Source organism: Arvicanthis niloticus, chromosome 11 (assembly GCF_011762505.2).
Source record: "Arvicanthis niloticus isolate mArvNil1 chromosome 11, mArvNil1.pat.X, whole genome shotgun sequence".
In the NCBI taxonomy this organism is placed as follows: Eukaryota; Metazoa; Chordata; class Mammalia; order Rodentia; family Muridae; genus Arvicanthis; species Arvicanthis niloticus.
Window position 1 is genome coordinate 54,645,801 of NC_047668.1, and position 19,032 is coordinate 54,664,832.

The 19,032-nt window shown below is 48.3% G+C and overlaps 1 protein-coding gene across 2 annotated transcripts; it reads right to left on the bottom strand.

Annotated features, from left to right (window-relative positions):
• Positions 1 to 8,026: 8,026 nt before the first annotated feature.
• Positions 8,027 to 15,957, bottom strand: Tmem214 (transmembrane protein 214). 2 transcript variants are annotated; one of them, XM_034514313.2, is made up of 17 exons: positions 15,689 to 15,957; positions 14,713 to 14,912; positions 14,114 to 14,264; positions 13,785 to 13,919; positions 13,306 to 13,388; positions 12,850 to 12,955; positions 12,688 to 12,769; positions 12,309 to 12,410; positions 11,817 to 11,958; positions 11,377 to 11,468; positions 11,052 to 11,100; positions 10,763 to 10,876; positions 10,432 to 10,549; positions 9,647 to 9,743; positions 9,310 to 9,478; positions 9,012 to 9,157; positions 8,027 to 8,855 (listed from the first exon to the last, which is right to left on the bottom strand). In XM_034514313.2, the coding sequence occupies exons 1-17, from the start codon at positions 15,831 to 15,833 to the stop codon at positions 8,729 to 8,731; spliced, it is 2,058 nt and encodes a 685-aa protein (XP_034370204.1). In that variant the 5' UTR covers positions 15,834 to 15,957; the 3' UTR covers positions 8,027 to 8,728. The 2 variants fall into 2 exon arrangements, with proteins under 2 accessions (XP_034370204.1, XP_034370205.1); XM_034514314.2 differs by lacking the exon at positions 15,689 to 15,957 and having other exon boundaries at positions 13,785 to 13,906; positions 14,713 to 14,883.
• Positions 15,958 to 19,032: the final 3,075 nt, after the last annotated feature.

Genomic DNA, 19,032 nt, shown 5'->3' on the forward strand with positions numbered 1-19,032 from the left:
TTTTAGTCTATTTTGATCACATGCATTCTTTGTTACCACTCCTGATGATCTTCACTCTTCACGAGCAGACCCTGCTGTCCATTTCTCCTTCTTTTTGTATGTTCAAGCATGGGTTAGGGCTGGATGCAACCTTTTTAGACTCCCACTAGCAGTGTGGGTAGATTCCAATTTCTCCACAGCCTTGACAACATTTACTTTGCATACTGTAACCAGTACTTTAATAAATTGAACTCAGTTACTCAGTAGCATTTCCTGATGTCATCAGAGACATTTGAAATTATTGGTTGAATACAGTTTTCCATCTTTTGATTTTGCAACTATTCATCTTGTTGTGGAAGAGTTTATATTTAAATTTTCAGTATATGTACTGCTACAATTATTATTATTCTGGTTTTATTGTTGTTTTGAGACAAGATGTTATGTATCAGGCTGCTCCTGACCCAAGTGCTAGGGACCACAGACCTGTACCACAGCCCTTGCCTCTTCCTGTCTGTGTTTATGACAAGATCTCACTATTTAGACTAGACTGGACCTCTGTATGTAAACCAGTTTGACCTTTAAGCTTTGGAGATCTCCTGTGATCTGCCTGTTGTGCTGGGGTTAAAGGTGTGAGCCACCAAGCCCAGAATGCACATTCTTAAGACTCTTTGCCCATATTTCTGCTTACTCATCTAATCCAGACAGTTTTTAAGGAATGTACTTGTTTGGTCAAAAAGTGTGAGAGTTTTCTACCATTTGATAAAAGTTTCCAGTTTATTTCCCATAATATACAGATTCTATCATAGTAATTCATTGATTTAAGAATCCTTCAGAGCCATTGAGATGGCTCAGCAGTAAAGGCACTTTTGGCCAAGCCTGACAGGCTGGAGTCTGATTCCCTGAGACCACTAGACCTGCAGACAGAGAGAACCAACTCCTTCAAGTTGTCCTCTACAAGAACACCAGCACATGTACAGGAACATACATGCACACCTGTACACACATAACACTAAATAAATGTAATACTAAATGTAAAGAAAGAAAGACTTTTTAATTAATGATGGGTCCTTTAGTTAGGGCTTTACTGCTGTGAGCAGACAACATGGCCAAGACAACTCTTATAAGGACAACATTTAATTAGGGCTGGCTTACAGGTTCAGAGGTTCAGTCCATTATTATCAAAACAAGAACATGGCAGCATCCAGGCAGGCATGGTTCAGGAGGAGCTGAGAGTCCTGTATTCTCATCTGAAGACTGCTAGCAGAAGACTGGCTTCCAGGCAGCTAGGGTGAGGGTCTTATAGCCCACACCCACAGTGACATACATACTCCAACAAGGTGACACCTACTTCAACAGGGCCACACCTTCTAATAGTGCCACTCCCTAGGCTGAGCATATACAAATCTTCATATTCCATTCTCTGGCCCCCAAAATGGGCAAAATAAGTTGCATTTTATTTTACATTTTTTACTTCATTGGTGAAATGAATCTTTTTACAAACATACTGTTCATTTGCAGAGTTGTTTATGAATTATGTCTCTTACAAGCACACAATTTTGTGTTCAGTATTTTTTTTTATTTAGAGTAGATTTTAACATGAAAGATATATCTGTTGCATATTTGCTGCAAATATTTTTCTCCACGTTTCTCTCTCTCTCTCTCTCTCTCTCTCTCTCTCTCTCTCTCTGTGTGTGTTTTGGTAGTGGTGCTTTATAGTTAGCACATTGTTATGCAAATGAATATGCAAATGAAAATTAAATAGTCACATATCTTCTTTTTAACTTCGTCCAATTTTAGTTTTGAAATCTATTTGAAATATGATTAGCATGGGGTATAAATTTTAAAACAAAAGCACTGGGGCTGTCAGGAGGGTTCAGCAGGAAAGGGCACATTGGTGGCCAGGCTGATGATCGGAGTCTGACACTGAAACCCACGTGGTGGAGGAAGAGAACAGACTGTCGTCTCATCTATCTCTACACACCACACACACACGCACACGCACACACACACACACTGATAAGTACTACAAAAATAATAACTATATAACAAAATTAGCTAATTTAAACACATCCTGCCAATTCCTGAAAACACACAAATTACCTAGATTGACTCAAAAAGATATGAAAGAGAAGAAGGGAGGTGGTGATGCACACCTTTAATTCCAGCACAGGGGAGGCAGAGGCAGGTGGATCTCTGTGAGGTGGAGGCCAGCCTGGTCTACAAAGTAAGTTTCAGTACAGCTGGGGCTACATGTAGATGCCCTGTCATACAAAACAAACAAACAAAAAGCCAACAACCAAAAAAAAAAAAAAAAAAAAAGAAAGAAAGAGGAGGAAGAGGAGGAGAAGGAGGAAGAAGAGAGAGGAACTCTTAATTACTGTGTGAAAGTCAGTATCCGATGACCTGGGTTCAAGCCCCAGGACCCCACAGTGGAAGGAACCAATTTCCTCAGCTTGGCCTCACCCCATCTCAATAGTAAAGAAATTGAAAACCTTAAATAAACAGAAACACGTGCCAGTTGGTTTGGAAGGCTTAATATTGTTTAAATAGCAGCCCTACTTAGAAAGATATATAAATTCAATGCAATTCCTACCAAAATTCCAATGACATTTTTTTTCCACAAATGGAATCTACAATCCTTAAATTCATAGTGGATTACTCAGGCCTCCAAAAGGCTATTGCAATATGAAAGTGGGTGACAAAGCTAAAAGGCTCATTCTTCTGGTCATCAAAGCTTCTGATAAAGTCAGCATAGTCTACTGCTTTATCAGAGGGTTCTAACAATGAGATAGATTTGGTATTTACAGTATAAAAAACGAGATTTAGCTACAACGTTTAATTTTCTAAGATATGCACCATACCCCTCTGCAAAGATTTTTGCAGGAGCCGAAGTCCTAAATGACACTAGGACGGAAAAGTACCTAAAGGTCTGAAGTGCTGAGCTGGTCATCATCCCCATGGTAATAATCTCAGTAGGGGCTGAGAGACAGCTGAGCAGTTAGCACTTAGTGCTCTTCCAGAGGGCCAGAGGCCAGTATCCCAGCACTCAAGTCTGGTGCCCTCGAAACTGCATGCAACTCCAGCTTCAGGAGCTCCAGTGGCCTCTTCTGACCTCTCTGGGAACCTGTACATGCATAGTGTGCACGTGTGCGTGCGTGTGTGCGTGGGTGCACACACCCACACACGCACACACACTAGAAAAGAATTGTTTTAAAAAGCTGATCTGGGGAAATGTGGTTAGCTGTTGCTATAACCCTCACATATCCACTCGAGGAGAATATTATTTTTGCTTTTTCTTATATTATTTGAGAAAGACTGGTTCCCTAACAATGATTAAGTCTCTCAAAAGCCTCAAGTTCTGCTTGGTGAATTCATGAACTCTGGTCACCACTGTGGTGTCACAACCTGTCCTCCCTCCGCTAAGGATACTCAAGGGAAGGGATTCCAGAGGCCTCACATTTGGGGAGCACTGCCTGGCCTCCCATCCATGCCCGGGTAGTTTTACTTGTGGTTAAACCCAGATGGGGTTAGGGTCTTTCTACATAGCACTAGCTGTCTGGGAACTCATGTAGAGCATACAGGCCTCCAACTTGAGACTGACCTGCCTCTCTCTGCCTCTCCCTTCCCTCTTCAGTGCGGGATTTTGGGAAAGTGTCTCAAGTGGACCAGGCAGAAGATGACCTTGACATGTCTCTACCCCTCAAATGCTGGAATTAGAAGTGTGTCTCACATTATCACCATTATTATTTTGTTTTCTCAAGACATTTCTCTCTGTAGCCCTTGACTGTCTTGGAACTCCCTCTGTAGACTAGGCTGGCCTTGAACTCATGGATCCAACAGCCTCTGCCTCCTGAGTGCTGGGATTAAAGGTGTGCGCCATCACCACATGGAGTGGCTTTTCATGTTTTATAGTGTTAGTTGCGTGCCCATCTAGCTTCACGACCTGTTTATAGTCCCAAAAGCTTAGCTTCAGTGAGGTCAGTGGGCCGATGATGGTTCTGCTTGGGCTTTAGGGGACTTCACTTACATAGGAGCTGTGGAGAGAAAATTTAACTACTCACTGACTTCAGATACTGCACACTACCATCACACTGGGGTTGGTACTCAGCTTGCCCTTTCTCCTGTCCTAACTTGTGTGGATAATGACACTTCCTCCACCCATCCTTGATGAGGACACCGAAGTGGCACCTAATAATGTGGAGACCACACACCACTTTCTTCTGTAGCTTCTATATTAGTGCAGCCACAGAAGTGTCTATTACATGTGACTTTCCTGCTGGGACCTCAAAAGATTTTTTTAGGCTACTTTCAACTCCTTCCTGAGAGTCTTTCATGGTAGCATTCTGTCCCTGGGTAATGCTCTATGATGGCAGGCCCCACAGCAGTGGGCAGACAGAGCCAAACCACCAAGAGACGTGGCTATGATCCAGAAAATTTGAGTATGTGGTTTAATAGAAACGTGGTAAATGTAACAGAAACCACCAATCAAATGAGCTTTTTCTTCCTTTCTAGCTTCCTTCCCAGGTTGTTAGTTCTGCTGGCTGATGCTTAAAGGCGAGTTAAGAATTTTACCTCCTTTGAACCCTCCTTGCCTCTTTTTTTGGAACAGAAAAACCTTTCTCTGTGGTAGGAGAGATTATAACTTATAATATGTGCAGTTACCAATACCGTGGCAGTGTGGGAAAGGCAAAAATCTGAAGATTATAAAGACCAATGGCCTCCAGTGGCTCTGGGAGATGCATAATGGGGAGCCAGGGCATTTTCAGGTCAGTGAAATCAGTCTGTGAGTGGCAGACACATGCCTTAAGACATGAAGGGTTTATTTATTTATTTATTTATTTATTATTGGTTTTTCGAGACAGGGTTTCTCTGTGTAGCCCTGGTTGTCCTGGAACTCACTCTGTAGACCAGGCTGGCCTCGAACTCAGAAATCCGCCTGCCTCTGCCTCCCAAGTGCTGGGATTAAAGGCGTGTGCTACCACTGCCTGGCGATGGATTTATTGTAATTGTGTGTGTGTGTGTGTGTGTGTACATGAGTGAAGGTGCCTATTGACACCGTAGGCACCAGGCACCTGAGCTGGGGTTCCAGATGGCTGTGCCCTTCCAGTGTAAGTGCTGGGAACTGAACTTGGGTGCTCTTGCAGGAGCAGTTATGTGCTCGTAGCCACAGAGCTATCTCCCTTGGGTCCACAATAGGCATTTCATATAAGCTACTATGGAAGTGTGTGTCCAAGCTGCAGACCTTGGGTTGTAGTTGAGTAAGCTTAGGGTCAGATTATCACATGTGCATGTTCTGCACTGGTAAAAACACCAATGGTGTGTGGGGAGCCCACAGAAGGCGGCTATCATCCTTACAGCCATCTTGAGCCATATACCCTGACCAGAGACTTGATTGCATTAGCCTACAACAGCTGAGCACACTCTGATAACATCTTGCTTTAGATACCCAGGATTTTCCCTTGGGTGTGTGAGACTTAAAGGTGTGTGACTTAAGGGTGTGACTTAGAGATCAGATTTAGAGACAAGACCTAAGGGCATGACTTAAAGGCGTGACCTAAAGGCGTGGCTTTGAAGTGAGACATAAAAGGCAGAGACAGAAGAAATTATGAGTACAACTTGGAACTAGGAATTAGGTTAGACACTTGCAACAGAGAATTAGGCACTTGGCACTTGGCAAGAAGCTTGGGGGAGTGCAGGCTCTAACAGCAAGGCTTTGGCAGTGTGGGTCCCAACATTGTCAGAACGGTCCGAGACATTTTGGCCCCCAAACATGGGACAGCTCGGGCTACAACAATGGTGGAGAAGCATGAGTATGTATGTGCATGTGCGTGTATGCACACATGCATGTGTGGTGGTGAGGACATGAATCTGAAACTGCTGAAAAATTACACTTGATCAAAAAAATTTTTTTACCCATGTGCTAACATCACTTACTAATAGTATATAGATTTGGGGTGTGTGTGTGTGTGTGTTGAGTATAGGGTTACTCAGACTGGAGAGATGACTCTTCCAGAGGTTCTGAGTTCAAGTCCCAGCAACCACAAATCTGTAATGGGATCTGATGCCCTCTTGTGGTATGTCTGAAGACGGCAACAGTGTACTCACATTTAAAATAAATCTAGGAAGGAAGGAAGGGAGGGAGGGAGTGAGGAAGGGAGGGAGGGTTTCTCTATGTAGCCCTGGCTGTTCTAGAACTCGCTTTGTAGATGAGGCTGGCATCACACTCAAAGATTCACCTGCCTCTGCTTCCTGAGTGCTGGGATTAAGGAAGTGTGCCACTACCACATTGACCAGCTCAGTACATTAGTTTTTTTAAGGGGCAAATGAACAATACTAAATATTCACCCATCCTTTGAATGGTGGAAAACTGTCACACAAGTCTCATATCTCTTAGATGGTACTAAAGTGCTCAGAAGCTACCCAAATATAGACACCTAGAGTGGACAGAATGCAAGCCACATTAGGGTGGTGGTGATTTGAGGATGAATCGACAAACTGTCGATTGTGTGTGAGCCCAGCAACATTTTCCGTCCATATCTATCAGGCAGCCATTAGGCAGCCCTTAACTAAAAGTCAAGCTAAGGACTTGAAAATAGCAAAGGTAGGTAGAAACTTGACACATAATAGAAGTGTTTAGCAATGACGAGTCATGCCCAGGTCTGAGTAGGAACTGGTAATAGTGAGACAAACTGCCCTTCAGTTTCATGGCAGGTTACCCATTGAACTTCAATGGCATGAAGTGTGGCTGAGGCATGAGCCCCCTTCCCTCCTAGTCACTGTCACCACTGGTGACAGTGTCAGCACTACTGGAATATAGTTTGGGCTTCACACTGGTTTCATTTACTAGCTCATCTTGGACTCAGATTTGTTGACAGCTCTGTAAAAACAAAACGTCTGGATGTCTGGCTTTGCTTTAATGGAGAACAGGTGGTACTCTCTAGCAGACAGGAAAAGTGCTGTACTAGCCCCATCTGGGGCCAAACAACTGAACAAGAGCTCCTTTTCCCAATAGGCTTATAGAGCCAAATAAAGTTGGTATTAGTGTCACCACGATGCACCATGGAGATGCCAACTAATCTAAGTTTAAAAAAAATGTTGCATTTAAGGATTTTAATACAAGAAATTTATGAACCCAAGTTAAATCACTGCTAGCAAAACAGCGGCATGGCTAAGTTTGCTGGATTAAAAAAAAAATCAGTCTAGCATTCGTGAACTCTTCCGACAGCCTTGCTCTGTGCTGTGGCTGCTCCAGGCTGTCCTCTCTAACACATGAGGTAGGCTGCACTGTTTGAGGCTGACTGACAAGAACACAGACCATGTGGGACAATTGGACAACCTGACCTAGCAGGCTGTGTTTGGTCCTTGGGTGGGCAGAGCTTTTTCTCACTGGGAACAACGAACAGGTCATGATTAACTAACTGCCAGGAGGCCAGCAAAGAGCAGCCTCTGTGGCTGTTCACTTCCTAAAATAAGTAGCAAAAGGCAGAGGCCAGGGTTTATAAATTGAGTCAAGATGGTTCCAAACTTGCTACCTAAATTTCACTTGGGGAAGGGACAGAGAGCATCTCTAGGCACCACAGGAGGGGGGTTGTAAAAGAAAAGTGGCAGCTCTACGATGCTTCTGGGAAAACAAAGCTGTCAGAGAAGCAGCTCTTAGTTGCCAAGGACCCGAGAGATGAGAACATCTGCAATGAACTGTCCCAAACCCAAATGAGGACTGGTGGTAAGCCCTGGCTTCATCTCTTGGAGTTCTAAACCCACTGCCTCAAAAAATGAGCCAATTAATAAGTTAAGGATTGGGAGACTACCCAGTTCTGCTCTTGCCTTCCCAATCACACTGAGGCAAATATTTGGATAGGAATCGACAAGTCAGACAATCACTAACACCAACTGAATCATGGGAACCTAGTTTTGAGTGGTAAAGATACTTTCCCTGCCAGAAGCTCAATTATTGCTGCAATACCCCAGGCAGAGGCCCAAGGCTCTGCTGTTCTGTCCCCAAACTATGGGGAGTCCCATATGAAGATTCAGGAAGGAAAGCTAGAAATCCAGTCTGTCCTTTATTCTCCCTGGGAGCTCTATGCTGCCTCCCTTCAGCAGGTGGGCCGACCGAGGTGCCGCTCTTCAGGTGGCTGGAGCTACGGACCAGTCTGACAAAGGAGCCCAGCACCAGGCAGAATGGAGTTAAGCCAGGGTGCTGACAGAGCAGGGAACAAGTGGCCTCCTCAGAAGGCGTGCTTGTTCTGGGTGTTTTGAGGTAATGGGTCTGTCCACATGGCTTGCATGTCCACTGACAGCCACCCAGGCTGCTGGTAGAAGTGACGCTGTTGCTATCCACGGTGATGCTGGCCCTTCTGAAGTCCTTTCCTTTTGTTTGCTGTGGTTTAAGTCATGACCAGGAATAGGGAGAGGAGGCTACTTCCCTTCTTTTGGAGGTGAGCTGTGGCTCTTTAAGTGATAAGATGGCGGGAGAGCGAGGGGAGAGAAGTGGAGAAAGGCTACCAGCCCAGAGGAGGTTTGGATGCTGTGCAACTGGGCCTGAGATACCTCCTGTGGACAGGAGGCTGAGAAGCTCCTGCCTAGTCTCCTGAAGATGGAGAAGGGAGGCAGAAGCATGTGGCTTCTTGTCTAGGAGGCAGAACTCAGGCACCAAGTGAAGAGAGAGCTGCCTCCTCTACCCCCCCCCCCAGCAGCAGTCTCCAATAGCTAGCCCACCACAAAAACCAGTGGCCAGGCAGGCAGGCAGGGTCTATTGCTGGGATATCATGGTGAGTGCCCAGTCCAAGAAAGCCACTGTGACATCCTGCAGGCAGAGCCAGGTCCATTGGGCAGCTTTGCTGAACTGTGTCTTAATGCAGTCCCAGGTCACTTCCCCTCTAGGAGAAAAGAACAACATTTCAGAGGGCTGGGGATCATGCGTGAGTCTATGTCAGCCCCTAGGGCTGCAGCTTAAACCCATGACCCTCATTCTCAAGTGACTGACAAAATGAATGGTGTAGCCTTGTTCCCAGGGACCAGAGTGGAAGTCTTACCTGCAGGCCTCATGGCAATGCTCCTGGACTTGGGCCAGGGCTGCAAGCAGCAAGTGCCACGCGGGCAGCAGCACGCTGTGGTGGAAGAGCAGCAGCAGCTCCTTCAAGGAGTGGAAGAGCTGCTGTAGGGCCTCAGGGAGATGGACCTGCAGTGGGAGCATGGAGAGGGGCTGAGGTAGAATGCTGAGGGCGGTGTCCCCTGTCCCAAGGATTCTTTCTGTCCATGCTGAATTGTTCCCTTCCAAGAACTCTGTCCCTGGGAGGAGGAGTCCTTTTTGACTCCTGATTTCCAGCTTACCCTCTGAAAGAAGTTGGCGAGGCTATCACTGATGCAGGCAAGGTAGGAGGCACAGTGGGCAGAAAGGAAGCTGAATGTGGCATAGATGTGTGTCCAGGCCAGCTGCAAACTGGGCTGTACCACAGCAAGCAGGTGGGAGCCACAGGCTGGCAAGGTCTCCTGCAGCCAGCTGTAGAGGAATTGGAGGGAGAGAGGTGTACTCTAAGCTTCCCCTAGCTAACATGCTCACCAAAAAACGGAGGATGAGGGATGCGGTGTACTAAGTACTTCCCATTGTCCATGCCCGCCCACCCACCCTGACCACTAGACCACCCTGCCCTCCTTGGCAGCAGCTCACTTGTAGCTTTGCAGGCTGTAGGAGTAGAGCTGGGCACACACTTGCTGGCCAACAGGCAAGAAACCAGATGATTGAAGCAACCGGCCGGTGAGGGAGGCTGTAAAGGGAGCCTCAGTGAACTGGGGAGCAGGAGCAAGGACTTGGAAGACAGACATTCCGGGTCCTTGGGCAGGCTCAGTGAGGCAGTGGGGGAATTTTCCTGTGCTCTTGGGTCTAACTAGGCAGGTCTGCAAGATGATTTGGCCTGAGGGGCTGAATACCTTCTTCAGGGTCAGACAGGAAGAATGGGACACTAGGTGACGTCTTGGACTTAGAAGTCAGAAAGGTTCAGGTTTGACTCTCTGCCCTTTTACTAGCTGTGATCTTCTGTTTTTAAATTACATGTACTAGTTTATTTAGTGCATGTACATGCCACAGCAGGCACGCAGAGGCCAGAGGAGTTGTGTTGAGTTGGTACCCTGGGGAAGGAATTCAGGTTGCCATGTTTGCAAGCATGTTTGGCTGCCTCTTTCTGGTACTACTAGCTATGATCTTAATCTGAGGCTAAATCTTTCTTCTCCCTCAGAAGTTAAAAGGAGAAAACATGTATTCAGGTGATGTAAATTTATAACCATTTCTCTCCTGCAAAGTAATAGTGCAATTGGTCTCTGCACAGACTATCTGAGGTGGAAAGTGCTTGCTCCGTAGCACTGAGAACTCATCAGGACTAGGGTAGTTTGGAGATGCTACACATAGCTCTGTGTCCCTGACCATGTTCTCTTCCCAGATGACAAACCACTACTTACCCTGGAAAGAGCTGTGGGACCGAAAGTCATGACATAGGAATCCTACTGCAAAGACCAGAAGCAACAGTAGTAGCCGGGTCCAGGGTGGCCGAGGACCCCGTGCCTGTTGCAACAAGCCCTGGCAAGACAGAGAAGACAGTGGTCAGAGGGGGAAGGGCTGGCCCTTGCTTCCTAGTGTAAGCCCCAAGCAAAGCCTGCACATAAGCACGAGGTAGTGGGGGGGGGGGGGGAGGTTCCACAGATGGGTTGGACAGAGACATGATCCAATCCAACCCAGGGTGTGTCAAGACACATGTAGGACTTTGAGTGGGTTGGAGGTTGGGCGTCATACCTTGCAGGCTGTATCACAGGTGACAACATGCTCACTGTTGCCACTGCCCTTCTTCAGAAGCTCCTGGTTGGCAAGCTTGAAGGACTGAACAGTTTCTTGCAAAGATTTCCGTGCCTACAGAATACCAAGAACCCAGTTTATAGCCGAGCCCTGGCTAGTAAGAGGGTTCTGAGCCTCCACCTTGCTTCATGTTCTTGTCAGAGGCATAGGAAAGGGAGGACAGAGGTTAAGGGGACCAAATCAAGAACCAAGACAAATTCCAGGCCCCCACATCCTCTCAGCTCCTTACCTTCTTGGGAATCTGCTCCCAGGACTTGAGCAGGTGCTCCAGCAGTAGGCTGTAGAAAAGTGTGTGACCCTTTCAGTCAGCAGCCCCTTGGGCCTGCTGCTTACCAATTCCTAGGTTCTTAGGGCTGAAAGATCCCCCCCCCACCCCACACACAGTAGTTCTTTAAAGGTCATCCCAGATGCTGTCTCACTCAGACTGCGAGGTATGAGCCTAGAGGGCAGTGACCAGTGTTTCTGGGGTAACACACCAGCGCTAGTCTGGAAAGCATAGAGTACGAGGCTTCTAACCTCTGTGTAGGTTAGAAGGTGACCCCACCCTTACTTGCCTGGACTGTGACAGGTGCTTGGGGTACAGTTGTCTCCAGACACTAGCGCTGAGGGGGTCTACAGTCAGGCACTGGGTCAGGCTGGCCAGGAGCTGCACAGGACAAAGGAGAGAAAAATGCTAGGCCCTCAGGATGGTGAAAAGGAGGGTGCTGGGGCTTCTGGTAACAAGACATCTGCCACAAAGGGTGAGGAATACTGTCAAGACCCCTGAGAAGCTGTCACGGGTTAGGTGTGGTTCCTGAGCTACAGCTTGAGCTTAAGAATCTTGTCTGTAAGTGACAGGGTTTCACTGAACACCCGCCCACCTCTCGGGCCCATGGCCCTGTGCTAAAGCAGGAGTGGGTGGGGCAGGTGGCTGAGGGAGCAGAACTCCGGGAACACTGTTGATTAACAGTGAGGTTGACTGCAGCTGTGCTCTGGGCAGGGAAAGGCTGCTCACCTCTTTCTTCATGGCAGCAGGACAGCTAGGAGTGGCTCTGGACAGGAATGAGGGGAAGTAGGTGTGCAGGGAAGACTCCGGTTTGGCCCCAAATGCCAGCACCTTCAATCGGGGGAAGAGCTGGCACAGCTGCTCCTGCAGGCTGGGGGAAGAGGGCCAGGCTCAGGCTATAAATGCAACTGCGACATGTGAGCTCACTCCTGGCCTGCACGCAGAGTCACTAAATGTCTATGGATGATTCTGAGTCTTTGTTCATAAAAGCCCCTTGAAAGGTTTGTCAAAAGCTAAAGCTTTTCTCCCTAAAAGCTGCCTGATGCAACACTAATAAAATTGACATACTCAAGGACAGATATAATTTCTGGGCTCCGCAGACCCCTTGAAGTCTTTTGTTGAACCTTTTTGGTGGGGAGAGGGATGGAAACGCACTGTTGTGCGTGGATCGGCTTTGCACCAGAGCACCTCTCCAGTGCGCATGCTCCAGAGCAGCCTTACCTGGGGCTCAGGGAGTTGTTGGGCATATAGGCAAAGTCTAGAAGTGGGAAGAAGTCCTTCGGGCCAATCATGCCAAAGCCTTTGGTGAGGTTGGGATGCATCCTAGACAAAGAAGAAGCAGGCTTGTTGGAAACCATTATGGTGCTCCAGCCATGAATTCAGCTAAGCAGTGTACAGGGGAAAAGGGTGTAGAATCTACCCCGGCCCCAGCCCTCAATGGCTCCCTCCCTTTCCTTCCTCACCATCACACTCGGAGGTGGGAGGAGCTGGTCCTGATTTTCCTCGCATCTATGGAGACCAGGATCATGGCATCCCATTTTGCGAAACAGCCTCTTGTGGCCACCCTGGGCCTTCCCCTCGCTGTCCCCCCATTACTCACAGGAGCAGCCGGTCCAGGTGTGCGATGGCAAAGGGAGACAGAGACTTGATGCCCAGCACAGGCAGCATGATCCCCAGCCACACTGTAGAATCGAGAGTCAGAAGTCTCAGGTTCATGCACGGGGCCATCAGAGATGACACCACCCATCCTTCCGTTTGCTACCTTTCAGTCCCTCAGTGAGGTTGGTGAAACCCGCTTGCCCCAGGGCCCACATGATGGTCAGGCACTTTGCTGGTCGGCTCTGGTGGGACCGCAGAAGCTCTAGGAACTGAGGCGAGTGGAAAGGGCAGGTTAAAGGGTAGCAGACCAGGAGCACTACAGACCCTTGTGGGGCAGGTGCCAAGGACAGTGGACCTCTACTAGAGTGGGGCACAGTGATTCAGGTGGCAGCTTCCCCACTTGTTTCAGATTGGCTGACCCATTCCATGGGAGCTATGGGGCCTCGATGGCCTAGCCACTCCACTGACACAATGAATACATGGGTCATCCTTATTTAATAGAGTACGCGTGGTGAATGCTAACGTGTTATGTGTTATTCCTTTCCAAGCCCAACAATGTAGAGTCTTTCTGGTTCCCCTGGTCCTACCTCTCGTGTCCCCAGCACCATCCAGGCCTCACCTTGCTCAGGTTTGAGGTGACAATCTTGGGCTTGTCTTGCAGAATGGCTTGAATACAGATGCGGTACCCATGCAGCGACTCCCCTAGAGAGACAGGTTCTCAGGTTTACTCATATGACCTGTTACCCTATACGCTTTACTTCCAGATGTGAGTCCAAAAATCCCTTTCCTTTCCCTTTCCAAAAATGTGGAGATTAAGCTGGGCAGTGGTGGCGCACGCCTTTAATCCCAGCACTTGGGAGGCAGAGGCAGGCGGATTTCTGAGTTCCAGGCCAGCCTGGTCTACAGAGTGAGTTCCAGGACAGCCAAGGCTACACAGAGAAATTCTGTCTCAAAAAACAAAACAAAACAAAAAAACAAAAAACAAAAAAATGTGGGAATTAGCACATTTCTTATTGAAAAGGAAACTGATGACCATGTTGGAAGCAAGAAAAAAGGAGTGGGCTCTCAAGACAGTCATCTTCCATAAGGCACTCTCACCTGGTGTCTTATCCAGCTCTTGCAGCATAGTGAATAGACAGTGGTCAAAAAAGAGCTCCACAGACCCTGCAGCTTTGGTCAGGAGCCCCCGGATGATCCCGCGTAGTTCTCGGCTCACGAGGCTGTAGGGATAATCTGGGGCCGTTGGCCTCTATGAGTGTGAGGACCAGATGCCCTTGCATGGAGGCTGGCTCGCTCTCTCCCAGGGAGGCCCAGCCACTTGCACAGCCACATGTCTGAATCAGGACAGTGGAGGCACTGGACTGTTAGGAACACCAACCCTCTGAGAATGTTCTTGGTCTTACTGAGCTGAGGGGTAGGAGACTAACCATGTGGATACTGGCTCAGAGTAGGCTCCATCCGTGGAGTCTGCAGCTTGTAGTTGAGATAGCTGGCCAGGTCCTTCAGCCACACGGAGGGGTTCCCAGTGAACACACTCTGGCTCTTGTCCAGTTCCTTCTGCAGAGCTGCCACATCCAGCTGTCAGGGGCAGAGATTTCCATGGGGAATTGTAAGGGAAGAAAGCGGGGCAGGGGTAGGAGAGTGGCCGAAGGAGGTTTTCATATGTGGAATCCCACAATTTTGCCAGATCCAGATCCTAAGAGAGCATGGGGCAGGACCCCTGAGAATGCTGATCTCAATGCCCCACACTTGTAGGACCTGCTCATGTTCAAGGACAAGAACAGAGGGCCAGACAGGAGACGAGAGACTACTACTTCTGTGGGACAGAACCCAAACCAGCTTTTCGAGGGCCTCCATCTTGTTCTTGGGATCTCCATCTTCCTCCTCACCTATGTTCCTGACAAACACCCACTTTCTTTCTATTCTAAGTGCAAACATTCTTTCCTTCCACAACTTCATATTGTCTAGAACTCCCAAGTGTCCCAAGTCCCCGTTTCCTCTGAGCCTCAAGCCTAGGCCCACTTACAGCTTTCAGTGCGTCCTCCAGGCATCGGAATGGGCCCTGTTTCTGGTTTTGGCTAGTAACAGCTGTCACCTTCTTCGGTTGCTTCTTGTTTACTGGTTTCTTAGACTCTGCAGCAGGGGGTGGAACTTGCTCTTTATTCTGCCGCTTCATGATTTTCTCAAAGCCACGCTCATAAAGAGTGCTTGTAGTCTGGATTGGCGCTGGAACGAAGAAGACAGGTAGAAAACGGCAGGTTACTCTCAAGACCCCTGGGCTTGAGGAACCCGTACAGTGGTCTCTTCTTTGTAGGGACACCTAAGTCATTCACAGGGAGATTCTGTCTCTTCCTTGGAAGGAAGCCCCCTCTTCCTTGGAAGCTGCTTAGAAGAACAGGAAAGAGCCCTCCTGTGGCTGATTTCATTCACCACAGGCAGGTCCCTGGCCCTTCCAGTTCTTTATTAGACAAGCCAAAGTACGTGGGAGCCAGACCACACTTTTTCCAGCACGGTCTCCATCCCTAATTCTTCTTGGTTCTGAGATGAAAACTCTATACTCAACAAGTGACAAGCTTTCTCTCCTTCTCTGGAGACTGTGGGGACAGGTGACACTGAAATTAATTCCTGGTTGGAGCAATGGTCGGGCCATTCCTCCTAATGCTGTCTTTCTCATCCACTCCTCTCAGACCTGATGGTTATTTAAGAAGGGTTTCCAAGTAGGATCCCGGATACCTCTGCCCCGTGGCTCAGACATCTGGCCAGCGAGGGCCGGGGCAGCTCGCATATTGGCCTGAACAGATGGAGATCGGAATTCTAGTCTCCTCCGACTCGAAAGTCGGTTTCTCTGGGCCTCCGCTTCCCGATCTATGCAGTGGAGATGACCACCTCTCCTTGTGCTATCAGTCAGCGTGGCCGGGCCCCGGCGGATCTGCTCCCGGCTCCCACAGCTGTCAGCCGCGCCCTTGCCCCTTAGGCCCAGGTGGGCGGCGGCAGATACTCACAGCTCAGGTCGTATTTCCACACTCCATTTGCTTCCCCGAGTGCCCGGCGGTCACCGCCGCCGCCTCGCCCACCGCTGCTTGCTCCTGGTCGTCGGCCCCTCTTCACCACCTCCCAGCCCCCACTACCCGCTGCTCTGGCCGCCATGACTTCGGGTCCGCCACCTCCCGGCTTTCCGCTCGGCACAACCACCGCGCGGTGCCACGTCTGCTGCTGCCGACGCCGCAAGGCATCCTGGGACTCGTAGTCCGTTCGTGCCGCAACGCCGCGCCGCGCCGCGCTGAGGGCTGGGGGAGTGTGGCGGCAATCAGGTCCCGCCCCTGCGGCGCGTAAATAAATGCCTACCCTGCCTGCTTCGGCCCTGGCCCGCTTGGAAGTGGAACTATTCCTTTTTTTCTTATCTTTGCAATGCTCCTGAAGGATGAAATGAAAAGAGTTCTCACCTCCGGAGAGTTTGAGGAATAAATGTGTTATTCCTTCTTAAAAAGTGGTAGTCTGCTAGAGATTAAATTTCTATTTGGTGGCCAACAAATTTAGTTGCCGAGGAGTGGGACGATGCAGATTTGGGGGAGAAAAGTAGAGCAGAGAGGCTGAGAAAACTTACTAGGGTAGTTCGATGGCAGGCTGAGAAATGTATGGGGCAGACAGGCCGTGTTCCCTTTCCAGGCAGCAAGGAAAGGACAGGCTCTGGCTCATGCTTGTTCCACATGTTCAGCCCCAGTCTGAAGGAATCACACAGCAAGGTCCCGACCCTACAAAACTTGGGAGCATGATGGATGATTATACAACAATGAAAATGTCAATTGAAATAAGTTGCTTTGTGTGCTTGAGTGGAACCCATGTTGCTATACGCATCAAGCAATGCCCGCTTGCACACACACACACACAGACAAACACACACACCTTTTCTTTTCTTTCTTTCTTTCTTTCTTTCTTTCTTTCTTTCTTTTTTTTTTTTTTTTTTCTTCTTTTTTTGGTTTTTTGAGACAGGGTTTCTCTGTGTAGCCCTGGCTGTCCTGGAACTCACTCTGTAGACCAGGCTGGCCTTGAACTCAGAAATTCGCCTGCCTCTGCCTCCCAAGTGCTGGGATTAAAGGCGTGCACCACCACCTTAATTTCTTTTAGAAAGGGTTTCTCTGTGTAGCGCTGGCTTCCTGGTACTCTGTAGACCAGGATGGCCTTGAATTCGGAGATCTGTCTGCTTCTGTCTCCTGAGTGCTGGGATTAAATTTTCATTGGTTGGGTATTACGGCTTGTGGAGAGACTGCTTCAATTGTATGGCTTTATTGATTTAGGCAAAGGTCTAGAGTGGTAGACTCTATAAGAAGACTGTAAGTAGTTCGACGTGACTTTATGTAATTGGAAAAGGATCTTGGCTACCAAATCTGGGCTTTATTCTCTAGACCCTAGAAAACAGAGGGGAAAGGTGACATGACCCTTAAAACACAGCACACAGGCCTGTGTGAAGGATGGGTCACAGCTGGAGAAAGCAGGTGAAGGATGACCAACCCTTGCAGCCGCCTGGTGTCATCCATGCCCTTTATGCCCAGGCATAGCTGACTGTCTTGGGGAGTTCTGAGATGGAATGTCTTTGGCAAGGAAGGTATCTGTGCTGATTGCCAATCAGTTCTCTTTTCAGACCACTGTTTGCCTCTACTCACAGATACCAACAATGGTCCTTTTGTCCAATCCCTGCTGTCACAGGTATCACCACAGAAGAGGGCCTATTTTGGGAAGAGAAACAAAACTGGCTTCTGCACTATAGATCCATCTGATGGCCTCTTCTGGCATCTGAAGGCATCCACATTCATGTGCACATACCCACAGAGACACACAGATACAAAAATAAAAAACAGGCATTAAAAAAAGTCTAAATCCGCCGGGCAGTGGTGGCGCACGCCTTTAATCCCAGCACTTGGGAGGCAGAGGCAGGCGGATTTCTGAGTTCCAGGCCAGCCTGGTCTTCAGAGTGAGTTCCAGGACAGCCAGGGCTACACAGAGAAACCCTGTCTCAAAAAACAAAAAAAAAAGTCTAAATCCTAACTAAAGTTTCTATCACCTTGAACAATGGTCTAGCTCACTGGTTCCCAGCCTTCCTAATGCTGTGACCCTTGAATACAGTTCTTTGGTTACAGTGACTACAACCATAACATTATTTTTGTTGCTACTTCATAACTGTAATTTTGCTACTGTGATGAATTTTCATGTAAATCTCTGTATTTTCCAGTGGTCTTAGGCCACCCTGTGAAAGGCTGAGAACCGCCAGGCTAGATGATCCCAAGGCGCTCACATCCACTCAGCATTCTTGATCACTGCTGAGTTCCATGCCTTGGCTACCATGTCTCCTTGATAACCACACTCCAGGAGTGTATCTGATTCCTGCCTCTGGTGGGGGTTGCTCTGGTGTTGCTATGTATACAAATGCTAAATACTGAACCCCAAGATCTGGCTGCTCTCCAGAGGAGTGCATCCTCACATATACTGGACTTTGTTGTTTAAACTGAGCTCCCCAAATTGAAGAGGTCACCATTACATGGGATGAACCAGGCCTACAAGTGCACCCCGAGGCCCGAGGACAGGCTGATGAGGAAAAAAAAAAAAAAAAAGAAAAGGCTGGATGAGGCTCAAACAGCAAGGAACATGGAGCGTGCAGCTGGGAAACAGCCAGTCTAGTGTAGAAAAAGAGTGAAGGGAAATCACCCAATAATTGCACTACATTAACAAGACTCTGGGTTGGATATTGGATGGCTGGCCAGGTCATAGTAACAAGTAGTTATTAAATAACCAACAACAACATCCCTCCCATTACATCTCGCTCTACAGAACCCATTTGGAGACTGGAGCATAAACTGAGGGCTTGGGTACTTGCTCTGGTTTTCACACATGCATACATGTGTGTCACACACATGCATTCATACACGAAAATAATAAGAAAAAGGAAAAGAGGAACCATGTAGACACGGCTGTTCTCTGGGCAGCAGGTTTGTTTGCTGCACTGCTGTTGAGATGTGTGGGAGCTCTGACAGGGTAGAGGGTTATCATGCAGGCCAGCCTGAAGGATGCAACAAAACATCCCTTGGCCAAGAACCATCCCCCTAATCACCCCAGTCACTTTCTGGGCTGACTTCCTTACAGCCACAGCTCCAGACGTCATCCCTCCTCCTGAGGATCCCCTGTTATGGTAAGAACACGTCAAATCCTAAACTGTCTTTCAGTAAGCCACCATTTGGTGCACCAGATTGCAGCAAGACAAGCCATCCTTTATGTCATCCATGACTTCAACTGGACAGCATTTGCAGGAACTGGCTCTGTTCTTGGCAAGGGCAAGGCGTGAGTGCATATAAAC